This window comes from Macaca thibetana, chromosome 1, assembly GCF_024542745.1.
Source record: "Macaca thibetana thibetana isolate TM-01 chromosome 1, ASM2454274v1, whole genome shotgun sequence".
Taxonomy (NCBI): Eukaryota; Metazoa; Chordata; class Mammalia; order Primates; family Cercopithecidae; genus Macaca; species Macaca thibetana.
In genome coordinates this window covers 53,868,652-53,894,357 of record NC_065578.1, presented here as the reverse complement: position 1 = coordinate 53,894,357, position 25,706 = coordinate 53,868,652, and the positions used below count along the sequence as shown (strand labels likewise).

Below are 25,706 nucleotides of genomic sequence, written 5' to 3'. Positions count from 1 at the left end.
CTGTAATTCCAGCTGCTTGGGAGGCTGAGGCAGGAGGATCACTTGAGCCCAGGAGTTTGAGTCTGCAGTGAGCTATGATTGTACCACTCCACTCCACTCCAGCCTGGGCAACAGAATGAGACCTCATTTCTTTAAAAACTTTTTAATTTAATTTAAAGATAAATAAAAGGCTTCATCAAGCCACAGACTCAGAAAAAATAGTCAAAATTCATGTACCTAACAAAGAACTCATATCTAGATTACATAAAGAATTCCCACAAACCAATAAGAAAAAGAGACACCCCAATGTTTTTAAATAAGCAAAATGTACATGTTGTTCCCTTCTGAAATTAAAAAAAAAAAAAAAGCACAAAATATTTGAACTGGTACTGCACAAAAGAGGATATGCAAATTGCCAATAATCATGTAAAAAAGTGCTTAACATCAGTAGTTATCAAGATATGCAAATTAAAACCACAATGAACTATCACTAGACAGAAACCCCCTAGAATGACTACAACTATTTATTTTTTTATTTTTTATTTTTCTCTTTTTTTTCTTTTTTTTGAGATGGAGTTTCGCTTTTGTTGCCCAGGCTGGAGTGCAATGGTACAATCTTGGCTCACCGCAACCTCCACCTCCCAGGTTCAAGTGATTCTCTTACCTCATCTTCCTGAGTAACTGGGATTACAGGCATGTGCCACCATGCCCGGCTAATTTTTTGTATTTTTGGTAGAGACAGGATTTCTCCACGTTGGTCAGGCTGGTCTCGAACTCCCGACCTCAGGTGATCCACCTGCCTCGGCCTCCCAAAGTGTGGAGATTACAGGCGTGAGCCACTGCACCCGGCCTGACGACAAATTTTTTAACTGATAATGCCAAATGTTGGTGAGAATGTGGAACAATTGAAACTCACATAGTTTATGGAAGCGTAAATTAATTCCGTCATTGCTGTGGTTTGAATATTTATGTCCCCTTCAAAATTCATGTTGAACTTAATCTCCAATGCAATAGTATTAAGAGGCAGAGACTTTAGGAGGTGGTCAAATTGTGAGGGCTCCACCGTCTAGAATGGGATTAAGGCCTTTATAAAAGAGGCTTCATACAGAGTTCAGCCCCTTTTTGTCCTTCCACCTTCCACCATGTAGGGATACAGCAAGCAGGCCCTCACCAGACACCAAATGCTGCTGCCTTGATCTTGGACTTCCAGTCTCCAGAACTGTGAGAAAATAAATTCCTGTTGTTTATAAATTACTCAGTCTCAGGCATTTTGTTATGGCAGCACAAAAAGTCTAAGATTACCCCTTCGAAAAACTGTTTGGCAGTATCTCTTAAAGCTATAAATATGCCTGCACTATGACCCAGAAATTCTACTCTGAGATAAATAAGTGTATCTCTGAACCAAAAGTCATGGTCAACAACGTTCACAGCCACTTTATTAATAACATCAAAAAAATAGGAAAAATTCTAATGTCCATCAGCAGCAGAATAAATAAACAAACTGTGGTATATCCATACAATGGAATACTACAGAATAACAAAAAAAATCTACTATTGAAATATACAATATGGATGAATCCAACAGACATAATGTTGAGCTAAAGAACCCAGAGTCACCGGGCGCGGTGGCTCAAGCCTGTAATCCCAGCACTTTGGGAGGCCGAGACGGGCGGATCACGAGGTCAGGAGATCGAGACCATTCTGGCTAACACGGTGAAACCCCGTCTCTACTAAAAAATACAAAAAACTAGCCAGGCGAGGTGGCGGGCGTCTGTGTTCCCAGCTACTCCGGAGGCTGAGGCAGGAGAATGGCGTAAACCCGGAAGGCAGAGCTTGCAGTGAGCTGAGATCCGGCCACTGCACTCCAGCCCGGGCCACAGAGCCAGACTCCTTCTCAAAAAAAAAAAAAAAAAAAAAAAGCCAGAGTCAAAACAGTAAATATGGCCGGGCATAGTGGCTCATGCTTGTAATCCTGGCACTTTGGGAGGCTGAGGCAGGTGGATCACCTGAGGTCGGGAGTTCAAGACCAGCCTGACCAACATGCAGAAATCTTGTCTCTACTAAAAATACAAAATTAGCCAGATGTGGTGACTAACACCTGTAATTCCAGCTACTCAGGAGGCTAAGGCAGGAGGATTGCTTGAACACAGAGGCAGAGGTTGCAGTGAGCCCAGATCATGCCATTGCACTCTAGCCTGGGCAACAAGAGTGAAACTCCATCTCAAAAACAAACAAAAAACAACAACAACAACAAAAATTAGCCAGGTGTGGTGGCAGACACCTCTAATCCCAGTTACTCAGGATGCTGAGGCAGGAGAATTGCTTGAACCCCGAAGGTGGAGGTTGCAGTGAGCCGAGATTGTGCCATTGCACTCCAGCCTGGGCAACAGAGTGAGACTCCGTCTCAAAAAATAAATAAATCAATCAAAATTAAAATACAAAAAACTAGCTGAGCGTGGTGGTGCATGCCTGTAATCCCAGCTACTCAGGAGGCTGAGGCAGGAGAATCACTTGAACCTGGGAGGCAGAGGTTGCAGTGAGCCGAGATGGCACCATTGCACTCCAGCCTGGACAACAAAAGCGAACTTCTGTCTCAAACACACACACACACACACACACACACACACACACACACACACAGTAAATACAGTAGTATTCTATTGGCAATAATTTCAAGAATAGGCAAAACTAGTCTATGGTGACGCAAATCGGAATTGTCACCTCCAGGGCAGTGATTATCAACCAAGAGCAGTTGTCCCCCCCCCACCCCCATGGAACATTCAGCAATGTCTGGAAACCATTTCGGTTTTTACAACTTGAGGGTGGCAATGGGAGGTTGCCACTAGCATCTACTAAGTAGAGTCCAGGGATGAGTGCATCTCATAATGCACAGAACAGCACCCCCATCCCCACCACCAACATAGACACACACACACACGACAAAGAATTTCCCAACACAAAATATCAATAGTGCCAAAGCTGAGAAATCTTGCCCCAGAAGAAGGGATACTGATTGAAAAGGGACACAAGGGAAGCTTCTGGGCTTCTGGGACTTGATCTGAGTGGTAGCTACCACAGTGTACACTTACATAAATTTTCATTAAGCTATACATTTGAGATGACTAGCACACTTTACATATTTTACTGATCCATGTTATACCCCAAAAAAGTTTTTAAAAGGCTACTATAATTTGAAAATACATTGTTTTAAACTGAGCTGATGGACAAAATGCTCCTATTAAAAAAGTGAAGAGTGGCCCTGATAGCCAAAACAATCTTGAAAGAAGAACAAAGCTGAAGGACTCATACTTCCTGATTTCAAAACATACCACAAAGCTATAATAATCAAAACAGCATGGTACTGGCATAAGGACAGACATATAGACCAATGAAACAAAGTAGAGTACCCAGAAATAAACACATTTATGGTAAGTCTATTTTTGACAAGAATACTAAGAACATTCACTGGAGAAAGGACAGTTTTTTCAACAAATAGAGCCAGAAAAACTGGCTATCCACATGCAAAAGAATGAAGTTGTTATATGAGGTACCTAGAGTAGTGAAAATTATAGAAACAGTAGAATGGTGGTGCCTAGGGGCTGGGGGACTGGAAAATGGGCAGCTATTGTTTAATGCATATGGAGTTTGAAGTTCATAAGATGAAAATAGTTATGGAGAAGAAATGGTGCCAACAGTTGCACATTATGAATATATTTCGTACCACTGTATTAAACTGTTCACTTAAAAATGGCTGGCCAGTTACCGTGGCTCACACCTGTAATCCCAGCACTTTGGGAGACTTAGGCAGGTGGATCACCTGAGGTCAGGAGTTCAAGACCTGCCTGGCCAACAAGGTAAAACCCCATCTCTACTAAAACTACCAAAATAAGCCAGGCATGGTAGCACACACTTGTAGTTCCAGCTACTCAGGAGGCTGAGGCAGGAATATTGTTTGAAAATGGGAGGCAGAGGTTGCAGTGAGCTAGGATCATACCACTGCACTCCAACATGGGCAACAGAGTGAGACTCCACCTCAAAAAAAAAAAAAAAAAAAAAAAGGTTAAGATAGGGCCAGGTGTTGTGGATCATGCCTGAAATCCCAGCACTTGGGGAACCCAAGGCAGGAGGATCACTTGAGCCAGGAGTTCAAGACCAGCCTGGGCAACATAGCGAGGTCTCATCTCTACAAAATATTAAAATTAGCTAGATGTGGTGGTGTGTGCCTACAGTCGTAGCTACTTGGGAGGCTGAGGTGAAAGAATCACTTGATCCCAGGAGTTTGAGACTGCAGTGAGCTATCATCACTCCACTGCACTCCAGCTGGGGTGACAGAGTGAGACCCTGACCCTAAAAAATAATAATAATTTTAAAATGTTTGAGATGGTAAGGTTTGGCTGGACATGGTGGCTCATGCCTGTAATCCCAGCAGTTTGGGAGGCTGAGGCAGTGGATCACTTGAGCACAGAAGTTCAAGACCAGCCTGGGTAACATGGTGAAACCCTGTCTCTACTAAAAATACAAAAATATTAGCTAAGTATGGTGGCACGTGCTTGTAGTCCCAGCTGCTTGGGAGGCTAAGGCAGGAGGATTACTTGAGCCCCAGAGGTGGAGGTTGCAGTGAGGCAAGATCATGACACTGTACTCCAGCCCAGGCAACAGAGTGAGATCATCTCTTAAAAAAAAAAAAAAAAGATGGTAAGGATTTTTTTTTTTTATACAGACAGAGTCTTGCTATGTCGCCTGAGCTGGTCCCAAACTGCTGACTTCAAGTGATCTTCCTGCCTTGGCTTCTCAAAGCACTGATATTACAGGCATGAGTCATTGTGCTGGCCTAGATGGTAAATTTTGTTATGTACATTTTACCACAATTTAAAAATTGGAAAAAAAAACTTTTTAATTTTAATTTAATTTTATTTATTTATTTACTTTGAGTCAGAGTCCTGCTCTGTCACCCAGGCTGGAATGCAGTGGCATGATCTTGGCTTTCTGCAACCTCTGCCTCCCAGGTTCAAGTGGGAGCCTCCCGAGTAGCTGGGATTACAGGCCCTGGCCACCACATCAGCTAATTTTTGTATTTTTAGTAGAGACAGGGTTTCACCATGTTGGCCAGGCTGGTCTCAAACTCCTGACCTCAGGCGATCCACCCACCTCAGCTTCCCAAAGTGCTGGGATTACAGGCGTGAGCCACCACACCCAACCTGAAAAAAAAAACTTTTTTTTTCTTTTTTGAGATGGAGTCTTGCTCTGTCACCATGGTTGGAGTGCAGTGGCTCAATCTCAGCTCACTGCAACCTCCATCTCCAGGGTTCAAGCAATTCTCCTGCCTCAGCTTCCCAAGTAGCTGAGATTACAGGAGTGTGCCATCGCACCAGCAGATTTTGTATTTTTAGTAGAAATGGGGATTTGCCATGTTGGCCAGGCTGATCTGGAACTCCTGACCTCAGGTGATCTGCCCACCACAGCCTCCCAAAGTGCTGGGATTACAGGCGTGAGCCACCACACTCAGCCGGAAAAAAAGAAAAACAAAAAACTTTCCAATTAAAAAAAAAAATACATTGGGACGGGTGTGGTGGCTCATGCCTGTAATCCCAGCACTCTGGAAAGCCAAGGCAGGCAGATCGCTTGAGGTCAGGAGTTCAAGACCAGCCTGGTCAACATAGTGAAACTCCGTCTCTACTAGAACTACAAAAATTAGCCAGGCATGATGATGCATGCCTGTAGTCCCAGCTGCATGAGGCTGAGGCATTAGAATGGCTTGAACCTGGGAGGCAGAGGTTGCAGTGAGCTGAGATCGTGCCATTGCACTCCAGCCTGGATGACAAAGCAAGACTCTGTCTCAATAAATAAATAAATAAATAAATAAATAAATAAATAGGCCGGGCACTGTGGCTCACACCTGTAATCCCAGCACTTTGGGAGGCCGAGGTGGGTGGATCACGAGGTCAGGAGTTGGAGACCAGTCTGACCAACATGGTCTCTACTAAACCCCATCTCTACTAAAAACACAAAAATTAACCAGGCATGATGATGCATGCCTGTAGTTCCAGCTACTTGGGAAGCTGAGGCAGGAGAATGGCTTGAACCTGGGAGGCAGAGGTTGCAGTGAGCCAAGATGGCACCATTGCACTCCAGCCTGGATGACAGCAAGACTCCATCTAAATAAATAAATAAATAAATAAACAAACAAATAAATAAATGGGCTGGACACTGTGGCTCACGCCTGTAATGCCAGCACTTTGGGAGGCCAAGGTGGGCAGATCACGAGGTCAAGAGTTTGAGACCAGCCTGGCCAACATGGTGAAACCCCATCTCTACTAAAAATACAAAAATTAGCCAGGTGTGGTGGCGGCTGCCAGTAGTCCCAGCTACTCGGGAGATTGAGGCAGGAGAATTGCTCAAACCTGGAGGTGGAGGTTGCAGTGAGTCGAGACCATGCCATTGCACTCCAGCCTGGGTGTCAGAACAAGACTCTGTCTCAAAAAATAAATAAATAAAATAAATAAAAAATAAGAATAAATTTGGACTCTTACCTTATATATATATAATTTAACTCAAAGAATTTAAGAGCTAAAACTATAAAACACAGGGGAAAATCTTCATAACACTGGATTTCGCAACAATTTCTTAGATATGGCATCAAAAACAGAGGCACTAAAAAATGGAATATAACCTAAACCATTGAATCACACTTTGGTTTTTTTTTGTTTTTGTTTTTTTGTTTTTGTTTTTTGAAAAGACAAGGTCTCACTCTATCGCCCAACCTGAAGGGCAGCGGTACAATCACAGCTCATTGTAGCCTCCAGTACCTGGGCTCAAGCAATCCTCCCAGCTCAGTCTCCTGAGTAGCTGGGACCACAGGCACACACCACCATGTCTAGCTAATTTATTTTTGTTTTTTGTAGAGACAGGGTATTCCTATGTTGCCCAGGCTGGTCTTGAACTCCTGGGCTCAAGGAATCCTCCTGCCTCAGCCTCCCAAAATGCTGGGATTATAGGCATGAGTCACTACACTCTGCAAATGACACATTTTATTTTTATTTTTTATTTATTTTTAATTTAATTAATTAATTTATTTATATATTTATTGAGACAAAGTCTCACTCCATCATTCAGGCTGCAGTGGCGTAATCTTGGCTCACTGCAACCTCCGCCTCCCAGTTTCAAGCCATTCCCAAATAGTTGGGATTATAGGCATGTGCCACGATACCCGGCTAATTTTTTTTTTTTTTTTTTTTTTTTTTTTTTTGAGATGGTGTCTCGCTCTGTCACCAAGGTTGGACTGCAGTGGCTTAATCTCAGCTCATTGCAATCTCTGCCTCCCAGGTTCAAGCAATTCTCCTGCCTCAGCCTCCTGAGTAGCTGGAATTACAGGTGCGTGCCACCACACCCAGCTAATTTTTGTATTTTTAGTAGAGACGGGATTTCACCATGTTGGTCAGGCTGGTCTCAAACTCCTGACCTTGTGATCTGCTCGCCTCAGCCTCCCAAAGTATTGGGATTACAGGCATGAGTCACTGCACCCAGCCCCAGTTAATTTTTTGTATTTTTAGTAGAGACAGCATTTCACCATGTTGACCAGGCTGGTTTTGAACCCCTGACCTCAAGTGATCCAAGTGATCCACCTGCCTCAGCCTCCCAAAGTGCTGGGATTACAGGCATGGGTCACCACACCTGGCTGACACATTTTAAATGGGTGAATTATATGACAATAATAACTGAACATCCACATGCAAAATAATGAAGCTGAACCCCCACCTCACACCATAAACAAAAATTAGCACAAATTGTACCTAAGACCTAAAGGTAAAAGCTAACATTATTATACTCTTAGAAGAAAACATGGGCATAAATCTTCATGATCTTGGACTAGGCAATGGTTTCTTTAAATATGACACCAAAAGCACAAACAATAAAAGAAAAATTAGACAAATTGGGCAATGTCAAAATTTAAAACCTTTGTGTTTCAAAGGACACCATCAAGAAAATGAAAAGGCAATCAACAGAATAGAAGAAAAATATTAGTAAATTGTCCAGGCATGGTGGCTCATGCCTGTAATGCCAGCACTTTGGGAAGCTAAGGAGAGAGGATTGCTTGATCCCAGGAGTTCAAGACCAGCCTGGGCAACACAGTGAGACCCTGCCTCTACAAAATTTACAAAAGTTAGCCAGGTGTGGTGGTGCCTGTGGTCCTAGCCACTTGGGAGGCTGTGGTGGGAGGATTGCTTCAGCCTGGGAGGTGGAGGTTGCAGTGAGCCGAGATCATGCCACTGCGCACCAGCCTGGGTGACAGAGTGAGACCCTGTCCCAAAAAAATACAAAATAAAAATACAAAATAAAATAGCCAAAAGATAGAAACAACCCAAATGGCAATCAACTGACATAAACAAAATGTGGTGTGTCTATATATGGAATATTATTTAGCCATAACAAGGAATGAAGTACTGATACATGCTACAAAGAGGATGAACCTTGAATACCTTCTGCTAAGTGAAAGAAGCCAGTCACAAAGGATGACATATCATATGATTCTATTTATATAAAATGTCCAAAATAGGTGAACTATAGAGACAAAAAGTAGACTAGTGATTGCCCAGGGCTGGGTTGAGAGCTGGCATGGGTTGAGGATGATGTCTAAGGGGTGCAGGGTTTCTTTTAGGGATGATGAAAATGTTCTAAAATTGATTGTGGTGATGGTTGCACAATTCTGTGTATATAAAAAGCCATTAAATTACATACTTTAAAAGAGCAAATTGTATTTACAGTTATATTTCCACAAAGTTTTTTTCAAAAAAAGAAAAACTTGCAAAAAAAAAAAAAAAGTTCCTCTAGATCACCAGCATCATCAATACCAAGTAAAAATTTTATTAGAAAATAAGATACTATAGGCTGGGCACGGTGGCTCATGCCTGCAATCCCAGCACTTTGGGAAGCCAAGGTGGGCAGATCACGAGGTCAGGAGTTAGAGACCATCCTGGCCAACATGGTGAAACCCTATCTCTACTAAAAATACAAAAAATTAGCCGGGCGTGGTGGCACGTACCTATAATCCCAGCTACTCGGGAGGTTGAGGCAGGAGAATCATTTGAACCCAGGGGGTGGAGGTTGTGGCGAGTGGAGATTGCACCATTGCACTCCAGCCTGGGTGACGGAGCAAGACTCCATCTCCAAAAAAAAAAAAAAAAAAAAATACTGTAAACTATCTACGATTAACCCATCTCAGGGTGCACTAGACTTCTAAGAAGAATTTTTTAAATCCTAGTAAAGCATATATCCTATGTAAAGGAAAACATGAATCCGTAAATAAGTTGATAACATTCTTTAAAAAATGCCAACAAGACTTTTTTGAGGCCCTAAAAAAAATCCCTAAGAAACCCTAGAAATGCATTCTAAAATGTGCAGAGTCTGGGCGTGGTGGAATATGCCTGTAGTCCCAGAGTTCTGGGAGGATGAGCTGGGAGGATAGCTTGAGGCCAGGAGTTCAAGACCAGCCTGGGCAACATAGCAAGGCTCCATGTCTACAAAACATAAAAAATAAAATTACTCAGGTGTGGTGGTGTGGTGTGCACCTGTACTCCTAGCTACTTGGGAGGCCGAGGCAGGAGGTCTCCTGAGTCCAGGAATTCGAAGCTGCAGGGAGCTATGATCGCACCATTGAACTCCAGCCTGGGCAACAGAGTGAGACTTTTGTCTCAAAAAATAAAATAAAATGTTATTTACTAATAGCTAACCTGAGGTCAGGAGTTCAAGACCAGCCTGACCAACATGGCGAAACCTTGTCTCTGCTAAAAATATAAAAATTAGCTGGGTAGAGTGGTGGGTGCCTCTAATTCCCGCTACTCAAGAGGTTGAGGCAGGAGAATCACTTGAACTCAGGAGGCAGGAGAATCACTTGAACTCAGAAGGCAGAGGTTACAGTGAACCGAGATCGAGCCATTGCACTCCAGCCTGGGCTGCAGAATGAGACTCCCTCTCAAAAAAAAAAAAAAAAAAAAAAAGGGATTCTCATTAGATATGAACACCTACTTACAAAACCATGGTCCTTTTTAAAAAATCTTAATACAGTATTGGTGAATGGACAAATAAAAATTGATTAAGAAAAGATATTTATAGCATCAGAAACTGACAGGGGATTAATTTACAGAAATCCTACATATCAGGAGGGAGGCACAGGTTCCAGACAGGACCCCAAGGCTTTGCTCAGACCTGAGAAGCCAGGTCTGAAATATATCAAGGAAGAAAGAGACATACATTTTGAATGGAAGGGATAGTCTGTTGATACAATAGACTTATAATTTGGACAGAGTCCAAGTATTATTATACAGTGATTTTTTTTTTTTTTTTTAGACAAGTTTTGCTCTTATTGCCCAGGCTGGAGTGCAATGGCGAGATCTCAGCTCACTGCAACCTCTGCCTCCCAGGTTCAAACAATTGTCCTGCCTCAGCCTCCCGAGTAGCTGGGATTACAGGCATGCACCACCATGCCTGGCTAATTCTTTGTATTTTAAGTAGAGACGGGGTTTCACCATGTTGGCCAGGCTGCTCTCAAACTCCCAACTCAGATGATTCACCTGCCTCAGCCTCCCAAAGTGCTGGGATTACAGACGTGAGCCACTGCGCCCGGCTATATACTGATATTACAGTTAAGGAAGTTGAAGCTCAGGGAGATTAAGTAGCTTGTCCCAAGTCACACTGCTAGCAGAGGCCGATTATTAGATGTCTAATATAGAATTAATAGATCATATGTTATCAACTGCCTGCTGTCCCCTTCCTTCCTTCCTTCTCCTCTCCCTGCCCTACGAATCTGAAGACAGACTTCCCCCAGGACAGTGCTTTTTCTAGGGCTGCGGCCCTGGCCTTACCCTCAGGGATGCCTTGCAAGGTCATGGCATCCTTGCCTGTGGGGTTGGAGGTGGGGAGTCCCAGCGGGAACTGGTCCACCTTAATGCTGGCCATCTCACTCCAGCTCTCCAGATTCTCCTCCAGGGGTACAGTGTGGATGCTGTTGTCCTCGGCATCATCCTGCTGACTGCTCAGTGTCAAGGTGGAGGTGTCACTGAACACGAGGCTGGAGTCCAGGCTCAGAGTCTCATTGGAACCCAGGATTAGAGTCATGCATGAGGGTGGAGAGATGGTGGAGTTGGGCCCATGGGTGCTGGAATGGAGGCTGATACCATCACTGGAGCCAGGAATCAGGGTCACATATGAGGCTTGAGTGATGGTCATGTTCAAATCAGATCTGGGGTGGCCGGTGGAAGCCACATTCATGGTTCCCTTGGAACTTGTGCTCCAGGTGGTACTAAAGGCTCCTTTTGAAACAGACCCAGAGATGTTATGTGAAGCCAAAGTGATGGTCTCATTTGTGTCTGGGATTAGGGTCCCATGAGAATCTGGAGCTACATTCAGGTTCAGCTTGGAGGTGTTTCTTGAGCCCATGTTGAGCAATGGATTGGAGTCAAGGTCGAGAGAAGAGTTGGAGGCTGGAATAAGGAGTGCTTTTGAGCTTGGCCTAGAGATGCAGTGACCCAGAACCAGGCCTTCTCTGGAATGGTGCCTTATAAATGGGTTTAATTCATGCCTAGAAGGGTTGGAGTTTCTCTGACCCAACTCAAAAATCTTACTTGAGAGGCACTTGAAGGCATCTTCAGAATTTGACTGAGGGTGGTTCCCGGAGCTCAGACCAGAGGCCTCAGTAGAGCTGGGACTCAGGATGGGGTTTGAGGCTGGACAGAGGTGCCCCTGTGATTCAGGCCTTGAGACATCCATGGAATCCAGGTCCAGGGCTTCACCAGAGCAAGAACTGGTGATGTGGAGGGAGGCTGGAGTTACGGCCCTGCTGTCATCAGGTCTGGGGGTGTTTTCAGGCACCAGGCCCGAGGCCTCCCCTGAGACAGGACTCAGAGAAGGATTAAGATCTGGAACGAGAGCCAAGCCAGGACTTGGGAGTAGATTCAACATAGGCACATGAGCCGTGTCTGGGTGGGGCCGAGGGATGGTACCAGACCCTAATCCTGGGGCCCCACAGGAGGGGAGACTTGGTGTCATCTTTGGGTCTTCATGGAAGACCAGGTTAGCCCCTGGGCTCAGGGCCATGTCCAGTCTGGAGGTCTCTCAGTGCCAGTGCCCCTTTCTCTCCAGCAGCCAACTGTCACGCTCCCAGAAGCAGTCTCGAGAGAGAGAAAAGACAAATGCAGCCATACCACACCTGTTAAGGCTTTTCCAGGGCTCCCACTATTCTTAGGATGAAAGCTCCTTGCTGTGACTTACAAGGCCCTGGTGACTGTGCCCAACCCACCTTTCCATCCCATCACTCGCCACTTGCCTCCGCGGTCTCTCAGTTCCGTTCTTTGACCACAACCTGCTCCCTCCTGGCTCATGATCCTGAACAAACTCAATCCCCTCGGCTTGTGAAATTGCATGGGGGTAATTCTCATTATCCTTTGCTTAATCCTACTTCTGGCAAAATACTCAGCACATTTCATTCCAGTGACTCATTTAGTGGTCTAGCTCTTGCTAGAGATGAACTTTGCAATGACAAAAACTGTGTATACCTTGGCCCCTGGGGCAACCCCAGCTCCTAGCCCAGTGCCAGTTACACAATTGGAAGCTTACACACAGACAAATGAGGAATCTCTTCCACTTTAAGGCAGAAAAAGGGAAGGAAGAGCCTCGTTATGAGTTACCTCACTTCCAGCTGGCCACATGCGACAGGGTAACCTAAGTGTACCAACAAGGAGCCCTGAGCCTTGCAGAATTGGGGTGCTCCAAGTCAGAGACAAAGTCGTAAGTTGCTAGAACTACTCTGCCAGTACACATGGCATTAGGTTCTCAGAGCAACCCTGGCAAAGCTGCCTATAGCCTTAACAGTTTGCCTGTTCTGGGTGAAGCGGGCTATGTGGAGGAGACCATGGGGCAGCTGTCAAACACCTGCCTCAACACAGCAATCTAACTGCTGGATGAACTCCCCAGTCCTCCCACCACCCCCACCCTCAATCTGGGGCCACCCTCCCTGTGGGAATCATGGGGACAGCTCACCTGCATGCATGGTGTTTTTAAGCAGGAGTGGGCCCCTGGGAGGAGATGCAGAAGGAAATCAAGTCAGGGAAGAGTGCCTTTATCAACACTTACTGCACAGTCCACAGGCCAGGCATGCACATCTGTTAACAAGCTCCCCACTACACACACACACACACACACACACACACACAGAGTAAGTTAGATATTTATACATGAGGAAGTGAAGGTCAAAGAGAGGAAGGCCACTCACCCCACTGGCCCTCTGGGCAGCCAGCACCATCTCTAAGCCATCCCCCTGGTAAACCCCTCCATGGCTTCCCGTTATCTTTAGGATAGAGTCCTCCAGTTGTTAGCAGACCCAAAAGGCCCTTCTGTATCTGGTCCCAGACCCCTTTTCACCCTTTTTGCCCCTCCATATGTCCCTTTCCTTTTCCATTCCACCCTTGCAGGGTTCCTTTGACTTCCTCCAAAGAGGAAGGCTCTCCCAGTTAGGTCTGGGTCTTCCACAGGCTGGGCATCCATCTCCACTCCCCTTCCCCAGCTGATGCCTGCTGCTTCACCCTTTCAGGTTTCAGCTCAAATGCTAAGAGCCTTTCAGGTCCCCTAGACAGGTGGGGGCCACCTGAAAGTTCTCAGGCCACCTTGTTCCTTCCCACCTCTTGGCTCACAGTATTTGGCTTCCCTGATGAGGTCCATGGATGCAGGAACTGCACGTGTCTTGTCCTCTGCCAGTTTCTAATGTCTAGTGTAGCACCTGACACCAGTAAGTGTCCAATGCCCGCTTGTGTTATTTCATTATTTTCCTCTCTTCTTGTTTGTAGTTTTTGTTTTGTTTTTAATTTCTTTTGGTAAGGGGTGAGGACAGAACCACACAGCGGTGGTGGGGGAAGGACCAGGGAGATGAGACAGCTGGGGAAGAGAAAAAAAAAATGCAAGAAATAGGGAGTGCAACTGGGTGCAGGGCTCATGCCTGTAATCCCAGGACTTTGGAAGGCCGAGGCGGGAGGATTGTTTGAGTCCAGGAGTTTGAGACCAGCCTGGACAACATAATGAGACTCTGTCTCTACAAAAAAAAAATACAAAAATTAACCAGGTGTGGTGGCATGTGCCTGCCGTCTCAGCTACTCAGGAGGCTGAGGTGGGAGGATCACTTGAGCCCAGGAGGTTGAGGCTACAATGAGCTGTGATCGCACCACTGCATTCCAGCCTGAGTGACAAAGTGACACCTTGACTCAAAAAAAAAGTGGGATGGCGATGAACGTGCATAGGGAGAAATAATAAACAGTGGTAAGGAAAGTAGGGAGACGAGAGGAACAAGGAAGGAAGGGAGGAGAGAGAAATGCAAGAGGGAAGAGAAGAAGGAAGAAAGGAGAGGTAAGAGAAGACAAGGGAGGGATAAGGGAGAAGACAAGAGTCAGTAAAGAGGAGAGGGAAGAGGAAGGCCAGAGGGAGGGAGAGGAGGAAATAAGAGAAGGGCAATGGGTGGTGAGGGGAGACTCTTCTTCGTTTGATGATGTATTCTTTCACTAACTCATTTCATCATTTCTTCATTTATCATTCATTCATGTGCTAACTCATTCAGTGAATCATTTACTCACTCCACAAATTTTGCTGTGTATCTTTATAGCATGGCTTTGGAAAGACTATAGATTTGTATTCATGTAGTCCTGAGTTTAAAGCCCAGCTCAACCTCTGCTAGTCTGGGTGAACTTGGGCAAGAGACTCTTCCCCTCTGGTCCTTGTCCTCCCCATCTGGAAAGCCTTCCATGATTGTAGTTACAGTGCCTGGCATGGAGTACATGGCCCACCAAAGCCCTTACCTAAATGGTAGCTATTTGTTTTAGTCCTCTCTGCCAGGCACTGTGGGCAGAGAGGAATAAGGCACTCAGCACCCTGTGAAAGTTGCCTTCATTCCAAGCAAGCAGTTCCTGCACAGCTTTGCATCTGCCTTGGAAGCAAGAAATGCTCACTTACCATCAGCATCAGAGGCAATTTTACCCTGAATGTAAACTCTGATTGTTCCTTGATTTCACAGTCCCTTTCCAAAGCCCTGTACTTAATTTCATGTCCATAATTTTGTCTCTTTTTACTTGAGGAGCATGAATCTTCCCTTAATGATCTCTCCCGCCCATGTGTAAACGTGCCACATGCACACACATGGACCATAGTTACCAAAGGGAGGCATTTTTAACCTGGAAAATATGGCTGTTGCAGCCTATGAGTCAGTGAGTAAGATCTTCAAAGACCTAACTTGTTTGGGCTGAGGAAGAAAGACTTCATCTCTACCCCAGCAACCCAGCAGATGCACAATACCAGGTCACTGGGCAGAAGGCCACAGATCTCAACCCCAGCTGCCCTGCCCTCAATCCTCCTCCTCCCCCCTGCAATAGACAGGCAAGGCTTCAGAGCTGCCTTGTAGTGACCGGGGTAGCCCATGGCTTGCCCTCTACCAAACAGACACTGTGTGTTAGGAGGAGCCATGGCTGTTGAGGGGCTTGGGTGGGATCTACAGGAGCTAAAGGAGCTCACTACTTCCTGCTGACAGCCACAAACTGCCTATTGGCCTTTGCCCTACAATCCTGGGGCCCCAAATGGAAAGGGCAGAGCACAGCCATAAAACAGCTAGTGTTGTCTAAGACAGAGAGAATCATTGACCAATTGCCATCCTCCCTTCTCCACCTCAATTAACCCTTCCAGGCCCTGGACAAGGGTTGCTAGAGCCTTCGGGGGTGGAACTATCAATAGATTGTCCAGTTCATCATTGAGAACACACTGTTATCAGATGTAAGGGCCTGGAATGTATTAGGCACTTGTACAAGTACCTATACACACACACACGTGTGCACACACAGAACACCTGAGATTGGGACACCTCAGACCCAGAGCATCCAAAACAGACTCTCCATTTTTCCCCCAAATAGGACTCTTCTATTCTCCTCCATTGCAAGGAGCTGGCACCATCCATCATCCAAGCCAGAAACAACATCCTCTTTGAGTGCTCTCTTTCTCACTTGCTGCACCCAATTTTGGCCAAGTTCTGCTCATTCTGGCTCCAGAACAGCTCTGAAATCTCTCCCCATTTCTTCATCACCACTACCAGACCCTAGTCCAGTTCCCATTGTTTTGGGGCTGGATCTTGGAATTGCTTACTCAACAGGGGTCCCTGCATCTAGGCCAGCTTCCAACAAACCATTTTCCAAAGTAAGCCATAGAGATCTTCGTTTAAAACTGAATGCAGACCAGGCACGGTGGCTCACACCTGTAATCCCAGCACTCTGGGAGGCCAAGCTGGGTGGATCACCTGAGGTCAGGAGTTCGAGACCAGCCTGGCCAACATGGTGAAACCCTGTCTTTACTAAAATACAAAAAATTAGCCAGGTGTGGCAGCACACATCTGTAATCCCAGCTACTTGGGAGGCTAAGGGAGGAGAGTTGCTTGAAGCTGGGAGGCGGAGGTTGCAGTGAGCCGAGATTGCGCCATTGCACTCCAGTCTGGGCAACAGGAGCGAAACTCCACCTCAAAAAATAAATAAATAGATAAATAAATAAATAAATAAATAAATAAATAAAATTGCATGCAATGGTGTGGTACTGACATAAGGATAAATATATAGACTAACAGGATAGAATTGCAAGTCCAGAAATAAATCCATGCATATATGGTCAAATGATTTTTAACAAGGGTGATAACTCCTCCACTAATAGGGAAAGAATAGTCTCTTCAGTAGGCGGCTCATGTCTATAATCTCAGCACTTTGGGAGGCCGAAGTGGGAAGATCACTTGAGCCCAGGCCAGGAGTTCAAGACCAGCCTGGGCAACATAATGAGACTCTATCTCAAAAACAATAATAATAAAATAATTAAATAAATTATATATTTAAAAAGAATAGTCTTTTCAACAAATGGCAGTGGAACAGCTGGATATTGACATGCAAAAGAATAAAGCTGAACTCCTAACCCACATTCTCTTTTTTTTTTTTTTTTTTTTGAGAGGGAGTCTCACCCTGTCGCCTAGGCTGGAGTGCAATGGCGCAATCTCGGCTCCCTGCAACCTCTGCCTCCCAGGTTCGAGTGATTCTCATGCCTCAGCCTCTTAAGTAACTGGGCCTACAGGGGTCTACCACTAAACCCAGCTAATTTTTTTTTTTTTTTTTTTAAGACAGTTTTGTCCTTGTTGCCCAGGCTGGAATGCAACGGCACAATCTTGGCTCCCTGCAACCTCCGCCTCCCGGGTTCAAGTGATTCTCCTGTCTCAGCCTCCCAAGTAACTGGGATTACAGGTGCATGCTACCAGGCCCAGCTAATTTTTGTATTTTTAGAAGTGACAGGGTTTCATCATATTGGTCAGGTTGGTCTCGAACTCCTGACCTCAGGTGATCCACCTGCCTTGGCCTGCCAAGGTGCTGGGATTACAGGCATGAACCACCACGCCTGGCCTTTTTTTTTTAAGTAGAGATGGGGTTTCACCATGTTGACCAAGCTGATCTCAAACTCCTGACCTCAAGTGATCCTCCTGCCTCAGCCTCCACAAAGTGCTGGGATTACAGGCAAGAGCCACTGCACCTAGCCTCCTATCCCACATTCTATACAAAAATTAACTCAAAATGCATTAAAGACCTACATAGAAGAGCTAAAACTATAAAACTCTTGGAAGAAAACATAGGATTAAACCTTCATGATCTTGGATTTGGCAATGGTTTCTTAGACATGACACCAAAAGCACAAGCAACAAAAGAAAAATATAGATAAATTGGACATCAGCAATATTTAAAACTTTTTTGCTTCAAAAGACACTGCCAGCCAGGCCCTAGGGCTTATGAGAGCCAAAGGTGGAAACAAGCCAAATAGCCACATACTGATTAATGGATAAACAATATATGGTATGTCCATACAGTGGATTATTCAGCCACTAAAAAGAACGAAGTACTTATGCATGCTAAACATGGATAAACTTTGAAAACATTATGCTAGGTGAAAGTAGCCCATCACAAAAGACCACATATTATAGACTCCATTTATCTAAAATATCCAGAATAGTCAAATCTACAGAGACAGTAGATTAAAGCAGGACAGAGAGAGGTTGCCAGGGGAAGGGGAAAGCAGGGAATGGGAAGCGACTGTTTAATGGGTATAGGGTTTCCTTCTGGACCAGAACAATGTCTGATAGTAATGACGGTTGCGCAACCTTATGAACACACTAATTGCCACTAATGGTCAACTTTATGGTGGGTGCATTATACCACAATGTTTTTTAATGCATGTAATAGACAAGGTTGTCAATTCACTTTTCTCTGTTCTTCCCTTCTAAAAATAACTAAATACTCTGGAAACAGTTCAACAGACAACCATAAAAGGACTCTGACGGCTAGAAAGAAGGCAGTGACTGACTAGGCATCTCAGGACTTGAAGGCTGACGCTATGGTGAGTTCCCTGGAGTTTTCGTTTTATCACTCACGTAACCCGAAGAAGCCTGCCACACAGATCTACCGACAGCATAAACACATACTCAAAAGTAGAAGAAAAACCTGCTCTCTCCAGCCAAAAGACCAGGAAAGAAGAATCCCAACAGAGAGGGTCTCCCAGTAGGGAGCCTCAATCCCTTCTCCACACCTGGAGCAGTGACAGACCAATCCAACCCGCAGCGGCAATGTCAGCAGAACCCTGGATCTCTGGGCCCTCCACCCAGCATCAGACATTTTACCAGACCCTACGTCTTCTGGCCTCCACCACCCGCTCTGGCCTCCCCTACCCACTCCAGTGATAACAAGTGGCCTAGGGAAGTGCCTTCTACCTCTGCAGACAGCACCAGCAGGAATAAACAGGAGCCCCAGCACTACCAGAAAAATGAAGCAAATGAGGACTCATAAATATATCACTGGAGACCAGGCCTGTACCAGGACTGTCAGAGTACAGAACAGTGCCAAGAACTTCTCTACTTTAAAATAACTTTTGGCTGCATGCGGTGACTCATGCCTGTATCCCAGCACTTTGGGAAGCGGAGGCAGGTGGATCATTTGAGCTGAGGAGGTCAAGACCAGCCTGGGCAACACAGCAAAACTCCATCCCTACAGAAAATACAAAAATTATCCAGGTGCGGTGGTGTGTGCCTGTAGTCCCAGCTTACTTGGGAAGCTGAGGCAGGAGAATTGCTTGAGCCCGGGAGGCAAAGCTGCAGTGAGCAGAGATTTTGCTGTTGCACTCCAGCCTGGGCAACACAGAGAGAGCTTGTCTCAAAAAAAAGAGAAGAGAAGAGAAGAGAAGAGAGGAGAGGAGAGGAGAGGAGGAGAGAGAGGAGAGAGAGAGGAGAGGAGAGGAGAGGAGAGAAGAGAAAAGAAAAGAAAAAAAGAAAAGAAAAGAAAAGAAAAGAAAAGAAAAGAAAAGAAAAGAAAAGAAAAGAAAAGAAAAGAAAAGAAAAGAAAAGAATCACTGGAGCCACAGTCCACAAAAGTAGGCCAGAACCTACAAGCTAAACCTTAACACGGTGACTCACACCTGTAATCCCAGTACTTTGGGAAGCCAAGGCAGGCAGACCACTTGAGGTCAGGAGTTCAAGACAAGCCTGGCCAACATGGTGAAACCCTGTCTCTACTAAAAATACAAAAAATTAGCTGGACATGGTGGTGCATACCTGTAATCCCAGCTACTCAGGAGGCTGAGGCAGGAGAATCGCTTGAACCGGGGAGGTGGAGGTTGCAGTGAGCCAAGATTGCACCACTACCACTGCACTCCAGTTTGGGTGACAGAGCAAGACTTTGTCTCAGAAAAAAGAAAAAAAAAAAATCTTATTGTAATACCTGAGATGTCAAAGATGCAGTAAAAATCACTCATCATACCAAAAACTAGGAAAATCTCATCTTAAGACAACCAACCAACATTAACACTGAGATGAATCAGATGTTGGAATTTTTGACAAGGATTTCAAAGCAATCATCATAAAAATGCTTTGGCTGGGCATGGTGGCTCATGCCTGTAATCTCAGCACTTTGGGAGCCTGAAGCAGGCAGATCTTTTGAAGCCAGGAGTTCAAGACCAGCTTGACTGACATGGTGAAACCCCGTCTCTACTAAAAATTTAAAAATTAGCCAGGTATGGTGACAGGTGCCTGTAGTCCCAGCTACTAGGGAGGCTGAGGCATGAGAATTGCTTGAATCTGGGAGGCAAAGGTTGCACTGAGCTGAGATCGCACCACCATACTCCAGCCACCAGCCTGGGTGACAGAATGTGACTCCATTTCAGAAAAAAAAAAAGTTATTTGGCTGGACATGGTGACTGATGCCTGTAATCCCAGTACTTTGAGAGGCCAAGGATCACTTGAGCCCAGGAGTTCTAGACCAGCCTGGGCAACATAGTGGGACCTCATCTCTATTTTGTTGTTGTCGTTGTTTTTACATTAAAAGATAAAAGAAGAAACAAAAATAGGCCAGGCACAGTGGCTTATGCATGAAATCCCAGCACTTTGGGAGGCTGAGTCAGGCAGATCACCTGAGGTTAGGAGCTTGCGACTAGCCTGGCCAGCATGGTGAAACCCCGTCTCTACTAAAAATACAAAAATTATCCAGGCATGGTGGGGGGCACCTGTAATCCCAGCTATTCAGGAGGCTGAGGCTGGAGAATCGCTTGAACCCAGGAGGCAGAGGGTGCAGTGAGCCAAAATCGTGCCACTGCACTCCAGACTTGGTGACAGAGCAAAACAAGAAAGAAGGAAGGAAGGAAGGAAGGAAGAAAGGAAGGAAGGAAGGAAGGAAGGAAGGAAGGAAGGAAGGAAGGAAGGAAGGAAGGAAGGAGGAAGGAAGGAAGGAAGGAAGGAAGGAAGGAAGGAAGGAAGGAAGGAAGGAAGGAAGGAAGGAAAGGTAAAGAGAAAATAGATCTCCCCCACAAAAAAAAAAAAAGCACGGAACCTCAGGAACAATAAGAAAATACTGTTTATATCATCAGAGTTCCAGAAAGAGAAAAGAAAGAGTGCTGAAAAGCATTACAAGCAAGTCATGGCTGAAAACTCCCCAAATTTAGTGAAAAACATAAATACACAGATTCAGAAAACTGCTGAAACTTCAAATGGGATAAATCTAAAGGAATCCATGCCAAAACACATCATGATTAAACTTCTGAAGAATAAAGACTTTAAAAATATATACATTAAAAGCAACCTGAGAGCCTTACCTATAGGGGGACCAATATGAATGACAGCAGATTTCTCATCTGAAACTATGGAGGCCAAAAGGAGGTGGCACACATTTTTCAAGAGTTGAAAGAAAAGAACTCTCAACCACACATTCTATTTTAGGCAAAATTATCCTTGAGTAATGAAAGGGAAATAAAGACATTCTCAGATGAAATAAAAATGCATGTAAGTCTAACTATGACATTCCCCTCTTGTAACCCCTCTGCGACTTCTTGTAGGTTCCCAAATGGTGGGGTGTGGGTGTAGCTTATATTTTTAAAAAGATAGATTCCCAAGCCTCACTCTCAGAGACTCTGCTTTATAGTTCTGAAGGGATCCAGGAATCACCCTTTCATCAAGCTTTCCCCTACCCCGCCTCTCCTAAGTGACTTTTGCATGACTGGTGGACAGGCCAGGATAGAAGACACCCTAATCTGAAGTCTGATATCTGTGTTTCTTCTGTCAGAGTCCTCAGCCCACAGGCCTAGCCCCTCCATCTCTCCAGCTACATTCATTCCCTTCCCTGGCCTTGCACCACATGTGTGAACCACTCTCAACTTATCCCAGGATCCTCAATGTTTTGGCCTCCCTCTTGCCTTGGGACCTTTGCAAATACTCTTTCCTCTTCCTATAAACTTCCCCAAGACTACTCACCTAAACTTCAATTGCTCCCTCTAGCTAACATCTAGTCTAGACACCAGCTTAGATTAGATGTCCCTTCCTCCAGGAAGTCTTCTTGGAATCCCCATATGTGGGTGAGGCACCCTCCTCATGTGATCACTCTGTATCAGAGGATCAGTCTGTTTACTTATATGCGTCTACTCTGAAAATGAGTTTGGTGAGTGTCTGGCTATGTTGTTACCCCTATTTTCCCAGCACATAGCACATGGCACACAGGGAAGGTTCAGAAGACATTCAGGGAGTGAGGGAAGGATGAATGAATGAATGAATGAATGAATGAATGAATGACAACTCTTCAAGAGAGATATCATTATCTCATTTGCTGGCATGTTAATTCAGACTGTGCAGGGATCTAAAATCATTTCTGGCCAGGCACAATGGCTCACACCTGTAATCCCAGCATTTTGGGAAGCTGAGGCAAGAGGATTGCTTAAGCTCAGGAATTCAAGGCCAGCCTGAACAACGTGGCAAAATCCTGTCACTACAAAAAATACAAAAATTAGCCAGGCATGGTGTGTGCACCTGTAGTCCCAGCTACTCGGGAGGCTGAGGTGGGAGGGTCACTTGAGCCAGGGAGGTTGAGGCTGCAGTGAGCTGTGTTCATGTCACTGCACTACAGTCTGGGTGACAGAGAGAGACTCTGTCTCAAAAAATAAAATAAACTGATTTCTACTAAGTCCCAAGCAAGTGGTAGAGGCTGGATTCAAATCCAGGTTCCTTCAACCCACAGTTTTCCCTATAATACCACAGAGATTCCCAAGACATGAATCACTCAGTGGAATCGTGTCTTCCTGTTTCTTATTCCCCATTCCCTCTGCCACTTTTAGGTCCCTATCCTAAAGGACAAATTCAGCGAAAACAAGGCAACTTTCCTGATACCCAGCTATAATGCCAAAATCCAAGGCTTTGGAGTCAGGCAGACCTGAATTCAAAACCTTCTGTCTCACCAGCTGTGTGAACCTGGACAGATGCCCTCACCACTCTAAGCCTCTATCTTAATATTCCAGGTGGGATAGCCCACATAAAGTGATGATCGCAGGGCCTGGCCCACAGAAAGCCCTCAATAAATGTTCATCCCCACCATCCCTTCCTCCCTCTGGGTGAGGGCAGGCTGGTGACGCTTGGAAAAAAGACAAAGTTTGGTTTCCAGGCTCCAAGCCTCTTCTTTCCCCAGATCTATGGCATTCCCTCCCTGCATCTTTTCACTCCCTCCCCTTCCCCTCCCCCCAACTCCCAGCCACTACACTGTCAGGACCTGAGAGCCTAAACTTGCTCTGTGAGCCTTGAGCTGCTCATGTAGAGTTCAATGTGTTACCTCCACCTGGAGCATCCACATGGTAACAGAAAATTCAGCTCTAAGCCAAAGGTATGAAGTTCTAACTGTGGAAATACAACCAGAGCAGGAGGCTTTTACCCAGAGGTGGGGGAAGGTGGTAAGTCCCTTGTGGAGGCTGTGGAGGCTGCCGCCACCCCCAGGGCTTTCCTAGAGCTGCCCCTCAGCTTACCTAGGCTTCCCCAGCCCAGGCCAGTGTTCTGGGCTTTATGAGGTCACCATGACCCAGAAGTCCCTCAGCCAATGAGACCCCTGCTGCCACCTATACAGTGGGAGAAGGGATGCGGTCCTTTCAAACAACAACCTGCCCTGAGACCCTCTTCGGCCTCCCGGAAAGGACTTCACTACTAATAAACACTGAGTTTCTCATCCAGAATTCAAGTCTTCCCATAAAAGCCCTCGCCATATGGCCTTGGACCTCTGTTTATTTCAGGGTGACAAGGGCTTTGAAATCAGGTGGCCTGTGACGAGGCAACTGAGACCCATAGTGAGAAAATATTGGCCCAAGGTCAGGAGCTGGGATGCCTGCCTGTCCTTGTGCACCCAAATCCTTGATCTTTCTCCTACCCCACCCTGGCTCCTGTTCCAGGTACCGATAAGAGTGTGTGGAGCAGGGCAGGAATGAGGGCAGGGCGGGCCGGGGCATAGCAGTGTCACCTAGATCTTTTGATAAGAAAAGCAGGACTCTACGGCTATCTTTCTAAAGAAAATCTTTTTAATGATAAGCAATAGCTCAGCTAATTAAGATGATTGGAGACTAGATATTAATAGAAACTTCCCTGGGCACCATTTACAAAATGATAACGGAGTCTTCCTGTCTTCCTGTTCCCCCAGGTCAGGATGTCCTTAGATACATTGCATAACCTGTTCTCAGGCAAGCTACCTAGAAGTCAGCTTCATCAGACTCACTCCCCACACTTGACCGCGACTTCTCTTTAGCGAGCAGCTGATGGGCTCTCCTGAATTCCCTCCAGTCCACCTCGGATTTCACCTTCTCTGCTCTTCTCCTCTGCCGTCCACATCTGAGCAGGAGGATCCCTGTACCCCTAGTTTCCTTCCGCTGCTTCAGAGGCCTTGTGTCACTGAGGATTCCTCCTTCATTTTCTCCTTCCCCAGCAAAAATCCTTCCTTTGGCTGGGTGCAGTGGCTCATGCCTATAATTTCAGCAATTTGGGAGGCTGAGGTAGGAGGATCACCTGAGCCCAGGAGTTCAAGACCAGCCTGGGCAACACAGTGAGACTTCATCTCTAGTAAAAATAAAAATTTTTAAAAAATCAACCAGGTATGGTGGCATGCGCCTGTAGTCCCAGCTACTTAGCAGGCTGAAGTGAGGGAAATCACCAGCGCCTGAGAGATCGAGGCTACTGTGAGTCGTGATGGTGCCACTGCACTACAGCCTGGGCAACAGAGCAAAACCCTGTTAAAAAAAAAAAAAAATCCTTCCTTTAAACTTGCTTCTTCCTCCAGCGTCCCCTCCCTCACTCTTTAGCTCCAGTGACAAGCCTCTCCCAAGGATCGTTTTTGACTCCTCCCTCTTCTTCCCTGGCCTCCTGCATGTAAACTCCCAAGTCCTTCCAATATTTTTTTTTTTTTTGAGACGGAGTCTCGCTCTGTTGCCCAGGCTGGAGTACAATGGTGCGATCTTGGCTCACTGCAAGCTCCGCCTCCCAGGTTCATGCCATTCTCCTGCCTCAGCCTCCCCAGTAGCTGGGACTACAGGAGCCCACCACCACGCCCGGCTAATTTTTTTGTATTTTTTTAGTAGAGACAGGGTTTCACTGTGTTAGCTAGGATGGTCTTGGTCTCCTGACTTCTTGATCCACCCGCCTCGGCCTCCCAAAGTGCTGGGATCACAGGCCTGAGCGGCTGTGCCCAGCCAGTCCTTCCAATTTTACCTCCAAATCCACTCTTGGCCTCCAACCTCACACCCTCCATCCTAGCTCAGGTGTTCGTCACTGAAAGCCCAGATTCTGGCCAGTCCTGTAAATAATGTCCCATGGGGCAGGTGTTCCCCTCTCCGAGCCACCCACATTAGGCAGAGAGGCCACTTCCCTGACAACTCATTTCCCCTCTTAACACCTTCAGTGTCCTCCACTGCTGCCAGGGTCACGTCCAGCTCCTTAGTCTGGCATTGAGGCCCCTTCACAGTCTGCCCTGCCTGCCTGTCCCTCTTGTCTCTGTTCCCTTTTGATTTTTAAGTTTGTACTGAAGCAAAAAATTGCATATGTCATGTCTATTTTCATGAATTTTCACCGAGTGAGCACACCCATGAAACCAGCACCCAGACCCAGAAATAGAACGTTACCAGGACCCCAGAAATCCTCCTCACGTCCCCCTTCCAATCGCTATCCTCCTCCTCATCAGGGGAACCATTATCCTGACTTTTAATATGGTTTGCCTGTTTTCATACTTCATATACATGGAATTATACAGCACAAACTATTTTCTTCTGACTTCTTCGGTTCAATATTATGTTTGTGAGATTTTAAATATATTTTGCACCCAGTAGCTATTTCTTCTTTTCTTGTAACTGTCGGT

At 45.7% G+C, this 25,706-nt stretch overlaps 1 protein-coding gene across 11 annotated transcripts in view; it reads right to left on the bottom strand.

The window, feature by feature from the left end:
* The window catches only part of MROH7 (maestro heat like repeat family member 7), a 74,138-nt gene extending 49,380 nt beyond the window's left edge, over nucleotides 1–24,758 (bottom strand). For 6 of the 11 annotated variants that reach the window (XM_050802642.1, XM_050802656.1, XM_050802653.1 and 3 more), the window contains exons 1-3: nucleotides 23,151–23,360; nucleotides 13,012–13,046; nucleotides 10,839–12,143 (exon numbers count right to left, since the gene is read on the bottom strand). In XM_050802642.1, the coding sequence (XP_050658599.1) occupies nucleotides 10,839–12,069 (1,231 nt within the window). In that variant the 5' untranslated portion in view covers nucleotides 12,070–12,143; nucleotides 13,012–13,046; nucleotides 23,151–23,360. Of the gene's footprint in view, nucleotides 1–10,838; nucleotides 12,144–13,011; nucleotides 13,047–21,153; nucleotides 23,011–23,150 lie in introns of those variants that run through there. The other 5 variants (XM_050802647.1, XM_050802651.1, XM_050802652.1 and 2 more) reach the window with 5 other exon arrangements.
* Between the last annotated feature and the right edge of the window lie 948 nt (nucleotides 24,759–25,706).